Raw genomic sequence first — 15,298 nt, 5'->3', positions numbered from 1 at the left:
TGTTGATCCAGCCCATTCATAGAACACTCTTGCACTATAAAACTATTTCTTTATATCCTTATTTACAAGGTTCTTATCTAATTCTATCTTATATCCCCTGATTTCTATATCATCCAGAGAACTGTCCACTGTCCATTTTGTTGATCGTTGATCTTTAAAAACTTAAAGGTTATGATTAGTTGATCCCTCATTCTCTTTTCTATCAAGGCAGGAAAAGTCCCAGCCTGTGGATGTGGCTGATGTCTTAAATGTTGTGATAGCCTTACAAAAGGGGTTATAGGAAAGGATGAATAAGTGCGAAGCTAACATGCAGCCCCTTTCTGAACTTTCATTTGCCTAATCATGACTTTACTTATCTGTTGACACCATACTCATATGTAAAACTCCGACATAATAAATGAACGTTTAACTGTACCTCGTATGAAATTATTTTTGAGTGAAATCTGCAATCATCTTATGTAAACAAATTTGTGATACTGAGCAAACCCATACTCCTGTATCAAATTACATTTAATTCTATGCATCAGCTTTGGGAAAGACTTCATACAGATTTATCTGTGGTGTGGTGAAACTTGAAACTTCATGTATGAAACTTACTTGTGTTGACATCCAACCTCCATCATGAGAGCGCTGAGAATGCAGCCACCTTACAATGCTTGGGGTCATGATTTCCCCTCGAAGGGAGTACAGCCTGAGGGCATAGGCAGTGGCTGCCACATTGCCTGCATCATGTCGATGAGGGCGGCGGGGCTGAAGGTGAGGACGCTGAGACTCAACACGGTAGGAAGGTAGTGGTACCAAGTCTTCACCCCAGTAGACATACTTCACTGTTGGCAAAGACATAGCATGTTTAAGCTTTGCTTGCAATACCTTTAGGAGACTTTAATGAATGCAAAAGAGGTTGAGCATATCTTAAGAAAGGAAATGACACAGAAAGCTCTTATAAAAAGAGTGATTGAAGATGCCATAAATACTATAAAAGAGATGCAAGAATAAATAAATATATAAATGAAGAGATCAAAAACTGATAATTCATCTGATGATGTTACGTACTCATATAAACTGTCTGTATGTGGTTATGCCATGAGAGAACAGTCACCTTTAGCAAGGTTGTATCACTAAAATACAATCTTGAAGAGCATTTCACTGCAAAGGAGTCCATCTTTTCCCTGCTACTGATTGTTGGGCAGCCTTTAAGCCATAAGAGCCCATGGGGAAGGGGTCCTAAGGTTATTCAAAAATAAAAATAATAATAATCTTTTCACAACACAATTCATTACATGCATAAGTGAGTAATTCAAAAGTTGCCAAGTGCAATGTATTATGCCAGCACTACACATTTTTCAGTACCAACGTCCCTTACAACCACAGCCTCTTTGTACTAAACAGTCCTTCAGTAACAAAGCGTTTCTTGGCCTATAAATTCCTTCAGGAACAAGGTATTCCCTATTCTACATAGTCACCAGAACCACTTAAGCTCTTTCGTGGTAAAGTGTCCCAGTACTACACAGTCCTCCAGCAGTTTATCAGATCTGTATAATACCACACATTCCTTATATGCCATGCAGTCCTCTGGTGCCACAGTTCTCTAAACCCTATGGTATGCCATCACTATTCACCTTTTAATCTCGTTTAGCTCCTGAAAACACTTTAGTCCCAAGTACCACGCAGTCTTTGAGAATCACATGCTCCCTTCAGTATCAGACAGTCCACAGTATCCCTACAGTGCTACACATTCCACAATACAGAATACTGCCATACATTCCCTACTATCATTTTTCAATCTTTCAATGCCATTCAGCACCACACAGTCTTCGTACCATCTAAATACAACGGATGCCATTAGAAGTGGTGCTAAAGTCTCAGAGTATTCTGGAATCCCGTATGCTATCACATAATTTCTATAGGCATGCAGCAACTTACCTTCCTGGCGAGCATTAAGGGTGAGGAACTCAAAAGCAGTATCAGCATGGGCAGAGTTTGAGAGGTGGAGTGCCAGAGCCACTAAGGACACCTCTAGAGGACGTGAAACCTGGCCAACCAAGGACAGATTCTCCTCTAGCCAGCGTGCTCCTCGTGCAATGGCTGCTAGTATGTGTTCATCCAAGGGCTGTAAAGAGCACAGGAATGATCACACTAATACTGATAATAAATGAATAATTCATTTGTTATTATGAGATCAAATATGTACATAATTAGTAACATATAATAACATCAGTGGAATTACTGCCATTCATCTGTGTTTGAAATCTAGATGGAGAATTAATGCAAACCTAAACATAACACATCATTATTGGAAAGCACAGAAAAAACAGAGGTGGCATAAATAGTCCTATGCCACTGTCACCAACCAGCCTCAACAGTCATTGCTATTCATCCTACAATGCTACCACTTTCATTACCTTGGAAGCTATTTGGGAAAGGGAAGGGGAGACTGAGTCCCTAAACTTAACCCTGAGATAAATCACAAGCATACCAGTAATTGAATTGGAATTATTCTTACCCATCACACACCAGAATCACTACACTAATATCACCATCATAATCCACGTTACACCACCACAAGTCATCCTACACCACTACTACTGTCCTATACCACTGCTAATGTTAAACTTACACTGTCATCTCCATTCAGCCTACAATCCCACCATTGTCCATTTTACACCATTATCAATACTACACTATCATCAACCAGCTCTCCTACTTACTGAGGGCAGTTCCTTGAGTGCCACAAGGCTGAGCATGGTGTGGGCAGTAGAGGAGAGGTTGAGGGCATGTGTGGTCTCACCAGTGAGGGAGTACGGGGATGGCACTAGCTTTCTGTCACCTACTTCACCACTAGGTTCCCACCATGCTCCATGTGATGCCTGCTGTGCCAACAGAAACCTGAACATAACACACCATTAATGAACAGCACAGAAAAATAAACAAGTGATATACATACATGTTGTCATCATCATTTTGCAACACAGCATTAAAGGTCAGATGGGAGAAAGATGGCACATGCATTTTCAGTGATTAAACAAATGAATACAATCATGGAAACAACTAGAATGCTCAGTAGATGGGTCAAGTCCATGCCAAATGAGATGAGTGTGGCTATGATGCAAGATATGTGCACTACCCATGGAGATGTGCAAGATATGATCTTCACACAGTTGCAACCTTTATTTCATATTACACAAAATGGAGATGTGAGGTAACAGTTTAATAGCTGTGTCACTGCCACCCTACATCTTTCATACCTCACCACATTTCCCTTAGCAAAACAGCAAACGAATTATGACTCACTTGCACATATCAAAACTCTAGTCTCTAGTTGTCATGTATAATGCACTGAAAACAGAGCATAACACCCATAGCCAAGCCCCACTACTTTACCAACACTGATTCAGCCTACTGACAAAATATGGTCCCCAAATACTACATCGGTCAAATCAATTCTATACAATGATAATTCCTTACCCTTCTAAAATTTTAGGTTTTGATAATCCAAAGCCTTCTTCATTCCATCCTTCAATCACCTCAGTCCTCTCTTTTCCCTTGCTTTTTCTTCACTCATACTGTCCGTATGCCTGAATCATTTCAGCACATCCTGGCCAGTCCTCTCACTCAGACTGTGCTTACTACCATAATTCTCTGACACTGTTATTCCCAACAAAATCAGTCTCTCACACTACATTTCATCTTCAGACATTTCATTTCTATGAAATCCATCACTTTCCTGCACTCTGCATTCATGGCCCACAACATGTTGATGCAACATTACAGGAGTAATATACTTTCAAACATAACTATCTTTGTCTTTACAGACACTAATATCCTCTTCCATATGCTCCTTAATGCACCCATGACCTCAACTCCTTTTCTGTCCTAATACTCACTTCATCCCTTCTGTATTAACCCTTATGTACTAAAAACACTCCATTTCTTCCCCATTACAATTCATCTTCAAACTATCCTGTTTCTCACATCCCCACTGCTGCACTTTATGAGATCTCTTCGTACCTGTCCAACTTATGTCACCCAATACGATAAGCATCTCCTCAGCATTATTTTCTAATTAAACCTCTTAAGGGCTTCCTCTTCAATGTTGATAAATGTACAGTAGCTAGCTAACATTCCTTGCTTTAAAACTATAACTGCCATCTGCACATTGCAAATCTAATATCTATACATACGGAAACACATTTTGAAATGATATAGGGTCAAATATGTTTGTACTCAGTGCTACTGCGCCTTAAGATTTAATATCAGAACAACTCAGTTCATTGGCAGAGAGTTTTCCTGTAGACCCACATGCATAACCGAAAGTACCATGACTACTCCTCCTCTAAAGTGAGCAACAGATTAATATTGTTAGCATACTTTCTATTACAGTATAGTAAACATTAGAATTCGTCAAGTATGCTAATGATTTCCAGCCATAATCACTATCTTTAACAATACAGTAACAAAGAGATAAAAACTTAGCCGAGTTACTGAAAATCACAAAATCCAGCTGGTTAAATAAATAATGAAATTGTGAATAAGCTGAACACAAGCATAGAAAAGTATTACATAATCATAACTAGATAAAACAAGAGTCAGACATACCTCAAAGCCTTGTCTGTCACCTGAGGATCCACATAAAGTAGGTGAGGCCAACTGACGGACACTTCATTCAGGGCTCGAATCACCAGCGATGTTACCCAGACAGAGCTTGTTTGGCTGGTTCTACAATGAATTCATAATTACAGTTCTAAAACATTGTGAATCATGTTCATCATCTTTACATGGTTAAAAGTCTAACTTACTTTTCTATTCAACTATAAAAAGCAATAAAATCTAGTCTTACTCCTTAATTTCTACGATACCTTTGGACATGAAATCTGTCATAATATTTAAAGATGAACATTTGAAACTGGCAAAATTCTATCCAACACTCAAATATTACAGTACCTACCATTCCTTTTTATCCTTAATTCATATCACAATAAAATCTGACATTCCATATAAGTTCACTGCTTTATGCTTAGAGATAATATATACCCTGGAAATCAAATTTAAAAGTCTGGGGCTAACTTAAAACAAATCTAATATGAAAAGTAGTTGACAAACCTTGGAAATGACCAGAATATAAAATCAACAAACCTGGAAATGGCCTTCAACAGGATATTTCTTTCCTAAAGGTCATTCATGAGATATGAGACTAGCTAAATTATCTGATCAAAAATTTTGCACTGAATAGTGCATTAAGTCATGTGATATGAATATGACCTAAGAGTCAAGTTACAAGAACCAAAACTAACCTGTAATACTTAAATCCACCATCCCGTGCTTGGTAGACCAGGAGTGTCTGGTAAAGTAGAGCAAGGCGTTTGAATACCTCTCGTTCATCTAGTGTCGGCTCTTGGGACATCTCCTGCCAGTGACGCATCTGCAGTACTGTTAGCAAGAAGCTGAACACCACAGGCTCACATCCAGCCTGGGATGATGACAGGACAATATCAATACAAAATATTACCGAAAGAAGGAACAGAGAAGGGGGCCAGGTGAGGATATTCCCTCAAAGGCCCAGTCCTCTGTTCTTAACGCTACCTCGCTAATGCGGGAAATGGCGAATAGTATGAAAGAAAGAAAGAAAAACTATAAAAAAAAAAAACTATAACAGTGATGTTCTAAAACAAAACAAAATCAGAAAAATTGGAAATCCACTCTATGGAATACCATATATCAGTCAACAGAAAAAAATTCTTTCAATATAATATACTAATGATAAGTGTTCAGAAAATTTTACATGGATTGATGAATAAGAGAAAGGAGATACATGTTTTTGTCAGTAAGTTTCCCTTCATGCTTTGCTACAGTAATTTCAATAATCATTAATAGATCTGATACCAATAAAAGGCCAGTTCTTTGCATTATGATTATGATTTCAGCCACTAGTCACTGTTCCATTTACTACACTGCTCTTGCCTGTCATCAATAAATCCACTGGAAACCAATCATGTCTACCAGTCATAAACTCATTATATAGTGCCCATTTTCATCATCTACCCATTCATTATGACCATAAGACCCTAGCAACATAATCTCGCCTACCACTCATTTCTTAACCATTCTCTCTCTCACTACCAATGAACATACCGTTGGCAGTCCTAAGAGGTCATGTGCCATAGCTGGGGTATTGGGCAGGACTGCACCCACTGTGTCACCAAAGACTGCTACATGGGCATCATCAGAGCCTGGTACTAATCCTTCGGACATGTTGACGTCCAGAAAAGTGAAGAAGTAAGCCCGGTTACTAAGGTCAAGCAGCAGCGATGTATGGTGCTCCTGAATGGCTCCCAGAGGCTGACAGGGGCAGAAACCATTACCCAATCATAAGAAGAAAATAGAAAAAAAAGTATAAAATATAGTTTACATGCTGCACATTAATGGTGAATCTTTAAGGTGTGTTCTGCTAATAACAGATAATTCTGTACAGCATGGTGTTATTGGTTTACTTATACAGTATGAAAGTAATTTTTTTCAAACATGAGTAGCAGCTCAGGGGCTACTATATTCATGCATTCAAACAATAATGAATTTAACAAAAATGGAATAATTTCGGTGAGACATGGTATATATCAAGGTATTAAGAAAAATGGGAAGACTTTCATTGTAATAAACAAATGGTAATCATACACAGGCACACACACAAACTTATTCAGCTGAAGCCTAACCTTACAGGTGGAGGAAACAAAAGTAATGGACTACAGCAAAACCAAGTCAAGACCTTTTTCTGGTAGGATATAATGTGCTATCTATTACAATGTGGGCAACATATATCTCATCATGTATGTGAGCTTCAACTGATGAACGGTAAGGTATATAATCTCTAACTAGATCCATTCTGTTATGACACATACAGATAAAGAAAGACAAATAAGAAAACAGAAAGATTAGCAAACTGACACTCCTGTAAAGATGTAAGGATACATTACCTCTACAACGATGGAAACCTCCTTCTGAAGCTTCTTGCCATGTAATGAGGCCTGGACAGTGACATTGACCAGTCCCAGCTGAGTGGGGACAATAGGCAGGTAAAGGGTATGGGTTTCTCCCCCTTCCACTAACACTGCATGTTCATGTTCTCCAGCTACCATGCTTCGCTTCATATGACCATTAGAAGGCTGAGAAGGGGATATCAGGACATTAGATTGTTACATGGAGGAAATCTGGATATTATAACAGGATTTTAAGAGGAGAGTTACAATAACATTAGGAGGCTGCAAGGAAGGAGTTAGAATAAAATTTTAACACTGCAGGCATGGAGCCAAGTTTATATCCCCAGACTATGAGGAAGGGACTTATCATCACATTGGATGGATCTACAGAAACAGGTTTCATTACATCAAAAGGCTACAGGGGTTGAAATAAGATCAAAATTATGAAAGGAGGGAGTATGAATAATATCAGAAAGGATACATAATAAAAATGCAGATTTATCATCATAAGGTTAATGATATCCAAACGCCTTCTGTAATGCAGATCAAATGAGACTTAGATATATAAGTATACTGCAAACATAAACAGTAATTCAGATTTAAATCTCACATGACAAGTTAATGCAATTATAACAAACCTGTACTTATGAAATGGGGCACAGTAATCCATGATGGATAATGTTCAATGAAAGAAAGCTTATCGTACCATAAGATAGGCTCAATCAATGTGCTCCAGAGAGTATGCTACATAAATTATAAGGCACAGCATACAGAAAAGGACCAACGGAGTTTTATACAGAATACTTCATAGACAATACTTTCAGGAAGAGTATTGTAATTTGCACCCTATCAAAATTATGTAGTCATGCATTTCTCTACACTGATGGTGTCAAAGAATTCAGTTCAAATGACATTCAATATGCTGACCACACTCATAGCTACTCTGTTCAACATTATCAATACAGTGACTGATACTCCAGTCACCTGACTGTTAGTAAACTAGTTACATCAAAAGCAGCCAACTACTCACATCAACTTCATCAAACCTCTGGACATTGACAAACTTGTAAGCTGGGCTATCGGCCAAGACAATGATAGCATTAATGGGGTAAGCATGGTGGTTGACTGCTGTCACACGGACTCCCACCTAAAAAAAAAGAAAACAGTAGCAAAGGTAAGGCTGTGGTACACAGCATTAACTTTTCTCTCAAATGTGAAATTATTTGGAAACCTTGGTCAGTGTTTGCTATAATGCTATGTAAAATCAACTCAAGAAAAACAATATGATTAGCACTCAATTAATTCTTGTCCAAGACAGTTTTGAAGTCATGACTATAGCTTTCACTGCATTAAATATCAAATAATCAAACATTAACTTGAATTGTTAACAATAGTAAAAATGAAAAAATTTACCAGTCTTAAATCACTGTAGTTTGGATATTGCAATAACACTCACCTGCTCCCACACCCCAACCCTAGTTGGGGCCTCTACAGATAGCCAGAACCCTGCTGAACCCTGCCATTCCACTGGCTCTTGTAGTATGGTCATGCCATGTTCTGGGTGGAGGCTAAAGGCAGAGAGTGACAAGTGTACAGGGCCATATGGGATTGGCACTCTGATGGTGGCACTACCAGAGTCTCCAACAATGACCTCCTGCCAAACCCAGGGTGGGTCATAGTGGCGTTTGAGTCTACTGGCACGATGTAAGCGGTACCAGGCCAGGTTCTCTGCTGCTGCCCCTCTTACTCCACCTAAAGGCCATAGTTCTGAATGAAAGCTGAGAAAGTGTAGCACCTAAGGCATGACTTCCTTTCTATTTCTTTTTGTCTGTTAGTCTCTCCGTCTACCACTTTTTTCCTGCCTATCTGTCTGTCTCTCTGTCTGTCTAGAGCTTTTTCTTTCTCATTCTGTTTGTTTCTGTCATCATGAATACCCTTGTGGCAAAAATATAAGAACATAATTCGAAACTGAATATCATTATAAACTACAGATGGTAAAATACATTAGTTGTTTTTACTTTGAACAATACTAAAAGTCAGTAATATTTTGATTTTAATCCTTCCAACATTGCTCATCATAAAAAAAAAATTACTATAGCCTTAAAGGAATATAATCTTCAAAATGTCTTTTGGAGATAAAAGGGTTGTAGCACTTTTCATGATATCAAAACATGGGTCAAGATATATTTATTAAAAAACTGGTTAATATTGCTTTAAAAATACTACTTATCATTAGCCTATACAAATATATGAAAAGGAGAGTGTGGGCTAAACAATCTATAAATCTAACAAATATGAAGATGTATAAGGTAAGGTAAGAATACCTTTTCTAAATGAGAGGAAAGGAACAGACAATAAAAATGTATATGTTGTTGAAGCTACTGATTTAGAATTGAAAAAAATATTAAGGTCAAGGTAAGAGAAATAAGTTTATGGCTGACTGCTCATTTTGTTTAACAATAAAGGTCTCACTTAAAGAACTAAAGAAATTCTGCAATTATTTAGTAACATACAAAATGGAAAGCTAAGAATAGTGTGTTAATATAAAAATCCAACTTGTCGATCATTCATATCCCTGCTTGTCATTATAAGTTTGAAGTAAACGTGTTCAACTACAGAAGTACAGACAAGTTAGTAATATTTACAAATACAAAGAAAAGCTAACAAAAAGCTGAAGAAACTCATGGAGAAAAATCCTTTCCAGGGCAACACTAAAATCTCTGTTTGCTTGCTTAGCTTAAAAGTAGGAATAATTTTCAATTGCTATAGAAAAAAGAAAATATGTAAAGGGGGAAAAACATCTGGCTAAGGGATACTTACATCCTTGTTCATCCACACGATCAAGACAATCAAATTTGCCATCACAGTGGGACACAGCACTGTAGCAGCCACCTAAGAGGCACTGCCTTCGCCCAGCAGTGCCCCCACAAGACCACCCTAGTGTTGGCACCACTCCATCAGACAGCACCAGTAAGTCAGCATACCTGAGAGTACAATTCTCATTAAGAGCTTAGGCTTTAACATGGAGTAATACAGAGTATAATGACATATATTCAAATTACCTGGAGACTTTGCTAGCTTCAGCATATTGAAATCAAGACAGCCATAACTGATGGTAATGAAAATGTGAAAATATGTTTGGAAATTACAGTTTGCCTTATGCTACACTTTGCACAGTTAAAATGGATCATAAAAATGCATGGATAACCTCAATGTATTAAGAGTATATGGACATATTGTCAATTTCTAAATGAACCAAAAAAATTGTATAAAGAAAACTTGAATTGTCTGGCATTTAAGAAATGCTAGAGATATTAACCTGTCCTCCTAAACTTTCCCCTCAATCTTCTCTGCCTCCTGATTCAAATGTGCTCCTTCCTTCATACTTCCCAGTGTCCTAAGTTTTCAATGTTTTTTCAACTCTCTGTCTCCAACCTTGTCTCTTCCTTACCATCTTCCTTGCTCTCCCTATATTCTCACCCTTCCCTTTTCTATCAAACTGTTCACACTCCATGTCTTCTTAACCTCTTTGTGGTTTTAAAACTCACTGTTCCTATAGCCTTCCTAAATCCCCCTAAGCTGTCCTGTCCTCTTCAAATTCCCCTTTTATTCTACCTTCCTTTATCAACTCAAGCCCTCCCTGTGCCCGAGCCAGCAATCTACCAAGACAGACAACACTTATAGTGTGTCTACTGATCAATGAATCAATATTCTATTTATACTGCAACTGGTATGGAATTCAGACCTCCATCTCCATATTCTAGACACAAGACTCGCAATAAAAACGTAAAAGAAATAAGTGCTGTACTCAACTAAGAAATCTACAAAAGTGGATGGATATTAACTTTGAAAAAGACACGGAATACTCTATTTATCGTTATTCATGACAGAATAGCAGGCAGGATGCTGCCTAGGGAATAAAGCACAAGCATCAACTCTGATATGAAAAATGTGAACAAATCAGTAATATCAACACTAACCAAAACACGGGCATCATTCTACAGAACTAGGTCTATATCTCAAAAAATGCTTTAAGTATAATATTCCCTATGTAAGATGCAATACTACAGAACTTTCTGACATAATACACAAAACAAGAAACATAATGAACACAATAGATATGTCTGGACTTGATATTTTAAGTTTTTGTATGACTAGTTATGGAGTTGTTTTGTGATAAACTTTTAATCAGCCTGTCTACCAACAACTGTCAGCCTGAGCCACCCTGTCAGAAGGTAGGTGTATTTCACAACTTTGTCAACACTGATCTTCAGCAAATCAACACCTAGGCCATTATCATGTCTCAGTGTACATAGTCAGGGCAGATGCATTCTCGTGGATCCATAACTCAAAGAGTTCTGTTTAACCAACGAGAGTTGATGAGTCAAAACTGAGTAGCACTAATATCAGTAGAGACGAGGTACATAAATGACGCCAAATAAGATGCCAGTCACAAGAAGCGCAAAAAGTGAACCCATTCTTGTTGGCAGCTCACGAAGCAGGAGTGGAACGCCAAGGTATTAAGAGGATGCTATGGGCTTTGCTCTCTAGGGTACAACTGACTATTGTTCTTAACCGGGGTTTATATGGCTCCCCGAAGGTCTGGGGATAATGGATATTTATATTGCTTAGATTGTATGGCTCTGGTCTTCCATTTCGACCCTCCCCTTCCCTTTAACTCTGCCTCCTGTCCTCTTAACCCTACTGCCTGTCCCTTTAACCCTGCCTGTCCCCCTTAACCCTGCCTCTCCCCTCAACCCCCGCCGTGGTACAGCTGGGAGGGAGGAGATAATGGCGGAGTTAATGAGGCGTAAAATGCTTCGTTACGATGGCAGCTAACAGATGATAAGGTTACGAGAGAGAGAGAGAGAGAGAGAGAGAGAGAGAGAGAGAGAGAGAGAGAGAGAGAGAGAGAGAGAGAGAGAGTTCAAATTAAGGTCAATCTACTCGTTAAACTTCCATGAACGGTATTTTCGAAGTATCTCAAAATAAACTTAAGTTTTCATTCCAGGTGGCGGCCATCGTCTGAGCCACACATCTTCCATTACTACAGAAGCAACACTTTGAAAAAGACCCACTGTAGCGCCACTATATCAACCAGGCTGCTAGCATCAGCTTGATGAAAAAGGTATAATATTTACACACACACACACACACACACACACACACACACTACGTCGCATATATTGTTTTTTTCACCACCACTCTCAGCATCCATACGCGTCAGGTGTGGCTGTCATGACATAAACTGTATGGGACAGTATTAACCGATACATGACCATGTATTACTGTATTCCACGTCGGAGTGCAAGCGTCCATGTGGATTTATGCATTTCCATTCGTTACTCCTGCAGTACAAAAAGAAAAAAAAAAAAGATGAGAGAAACATAGGGAAAAGCTTACACGGTTCTGGGGCAGACCAACCCCCCCTAAATTCCCCCCCCCCCCCCCCTCGTGGGTGTTAATCTGGTGGAGTCGTTTGTGTCCGTCTGTCATCTGCCAATGGCGTGCGTTGGTGGAGGGGGGGAGATGGCTTCAGGCTCCCTGATGACCCATTCTTACTGGTTCTTCATCCGGGATATATTGCCAAGCTGCTGATTCGTGATTGGCTCATCCAAACGACCAACCAGCAGCGTTCCGGAGAGCGACTCTCTCTCTCTCTCTCTCTAGCCAGACTTATGTACTATGGTGCCTTTCCAAGAAATTTATTATTACTCGTTGTAGTCTTTCGTATTTGTTAATCCTTTCCTCTCCATATTTATTTATTGTTGTCTGTTAAGTCTCAATCATATTTTCTAATCCTTTCCTGTCCATCTTTTTTTAATCTTTTTATTCTCTTGTTTCCGTTTTCTATGTTCTTTCAACCCTTGGGTAATATTCCATTCTCTTGTTTTATCCCCTTTTCACGTGATTGGTTTATTTTATACATTTTCTCTATCAATTTCATTTTTTTTTGAATCACTTACATGTTTTATCATCCTTTTCCTATTCTTCATTGCCTTTATCTGCTGTTCCTACGCTTCCCATTTCCCATTTTCCTCCACTTCATTGTGCTCCCTTTCCGTCCCGAAATTCCCATTTTCTGTCATTCCTCCATTTTCTAGTCCAATTGGCAGGGAAAACTACGCCATATAGCACTAATACTATACATCATTGCAGTACTCTAGCAGAAACTCTACCTTTTTACGCGTCAAACACTATTAGTAATCTAGAAAAAATATATCTACCTTAAAACATTATGTTTAGTAACTGAATATAAAGTAGATAGTGAGTTATCGGTTTTGAAGACGACGCCTCTCTCACCAAAGAGAATATTGCAATTCCACATTAAGGAAGATTTACTTTACGTTAACAATTAGATAAAGTTTTTCGTATTGGGAGAGTTGGATGAAATTTACAATTATGGCCCTGGATTTTTTTTTTTAAATGCGTTGTTTAATTTCAAATGTCTTTCATAAAAATGGTAAACCTTATCATCGATGATAATATGACGAATTTGAAAGAGAGGGCAGAAAGGGAAAAAAGAGAAGCTATTCTAGCCGCAAAAAGTGATAAGAAAACCCATAGAAAGGTGTTCTACATCTCCGGGTCAGGGGGTGAGAGAGGGAGTTACTCACGCGAAGGTAGCGTTGGGGTCGACGCCTGGCGAGGCGCGCGGGAGGTGCAAACGTGGGGATCGTTCGGTACCCCACATGCTCCAGGGGTGAGGGGAGGTTCTAGCACCCTCCTGGTGGGAGGATGTGGGTTTTACCAGCGAAGTAGGTGGGTCGACGATGCGGGGCGGCGAGGCAAACAGTTCCGGTCATATAATTCCGTTTCAGACACCCTTACTATCGCTACAGGACCTGGACGCCAATATCGTCCAGGACATATCGGTACGATTGTGGTTACGGACCATATTACATGGTTACATGATCGGTACAGACCATATTACGGTCACATAATAATTCGTTACAGACTACATCACGGTTACATAATCGTTACAGACCATATTACGGTTACAAAATAATTCGTTACAGACCATATTTCGGTTACATAATCGTTACAGACCATATTACAGTTACATGATGAAGATTCCTATCATGTGATAAAAGTATCAGAAATAATGACAAGAGCAATAGTTTACATACTGACGTTAAGGTTAGGCTATTACAGTAATGAATAGGCAATTAGGAATTAGTTTAATGAATGGGCTAGTTAAATAAATAGGCTGCTATCTTGCGATAGATGCCCATTCATTTATAATGACGCAAATCAGCTTGTCAGACATTCATACAACTCAATCCATGCCTGAAATGATTACAATGACAAATTCTCTATTTGTTAATGAAACAAGTAATTACTCCCACAATGAAACAAGTAATTACTCCCATAATGAAACAAGTAATTACTCCCATAATGAAACATGTAATTACTCCCATAATGAAACAATTACTCCCATAATGAAACAAGTAATTACTCCCATAATGAAACAAGTAATTACTCCCATAATGAAACAAGTAATTACTCCCATAATGAAACAAGTAATTACTCCCATAATGAAACAAGTAATTACTCCCATAATGAAACAAGTAATTACTCCCACAATGAAACAAGTAATTACTCCCACAATGAAACAAGTAATTACTCCCACAATGAAACAAGTAATTACTCCCATAATGAAACAAGTAATTACTCCCATAATGAGACAAGTAATTACTCCCATAATGAAACAAGTAATTACTCCCATAATGAAACAAGTAATTACTCCCATAATGAAACAAGTAATTACTCCCATAATGAAACAAGTAATTACTCCCATAATGAAACAAGTAATTACTCCCATAATGAAACAAGTAATTACTCCCATAATGAAACAAGTAATTACTCCCATAATGAAACAAGTAATTACTCCCATAATGAAACAAGTAATTACTCCCATAATGAAACAATTACTCCCATAATGAAACAAGTAATTACTCCCATAAAGAAGAGTAATTACTAATCCAAGGTCATCTTGTCTGGGGAAACACAAATATCCAGCAACTGTTTCACGAACCTGATGAAGCGCAGACAGACTGCGCAGACAGACTGCGCAGTCAGGTACGGTTGCTCTCGTGGGGTTAATCTAGAGCTTTATAAAGGCAACTGTAACTATTATACAGTGAATAGTCTGGCCTGAGCATGGGAGACAGATGGTCTCCATGACCTCCCGCTGTTCTCTGGGCCCAATGAGCAACAACCCTAGACCTATGAACCTTCGGAAACTACTTTCCTAGGGTGAGTGAGGCTTCGAACCCTTGATTTGTGAGACTTCGTAACTCTCGTAAGGCCTCGAATTACTAACA

At 38.6% G+C, this 15,298-nt stretch overlaps 1 protein-coding gene across 1 annotated transcript in view; it reads right to left on the bottom strand.

The window, feature by feature from the left end:
* The window catches only part of LOC139746448 (CD109 antigen-like), a 312,038-nt gene that overhangs the window by 10,020 nt on the left and 286,720 nt on the right, over positions 1-15,298 (bottom strand). The window contains 11 exon segments of the mRNA XM_071657698.1: positions 598-827; positions 1,924-2,110; positions 2,709-2,886; positions 4,597-4,716; positions 5,292-5,467; positions 6,130-6,336; positions 6,969-7,157; positions 8,002-8,118; positions 8,428-8,723; positions 9,792-9,955; positions 13,589-13,698. Coding sequence (XP_071513799.1) covers positions 598-827; positions 1,924-2,110; positions 2,709-2,886; positions 4,597-4,716; positions 5,292-5,467; positions 6,130-6,336; positions 6,969-7,157; positions 8,002-8,118; positions 8,428-8,723; positions 9,792-9,955; positions 13,589-13,698 — 1,974 coding nt within the window.

Source organism: Panulirus ornatus, chromosome 65 (assembly GCF_036320965.1).
Source record: "Panulirus ornatus isolate Po-2019 chromosome 65, ASM3632096v1, whole genome shotgun sequence".
NCBI classification, from domain to species: domain Eukaryota; kingdom Metazoa; phylum Arthropoda; class Malacostraca; order Decapoda; family Palinuridae; genus Panulirus; species Panulirus ornatus.
This window is presented reverse-complemented; position numbering and strand designations above follow the sequence as displayed.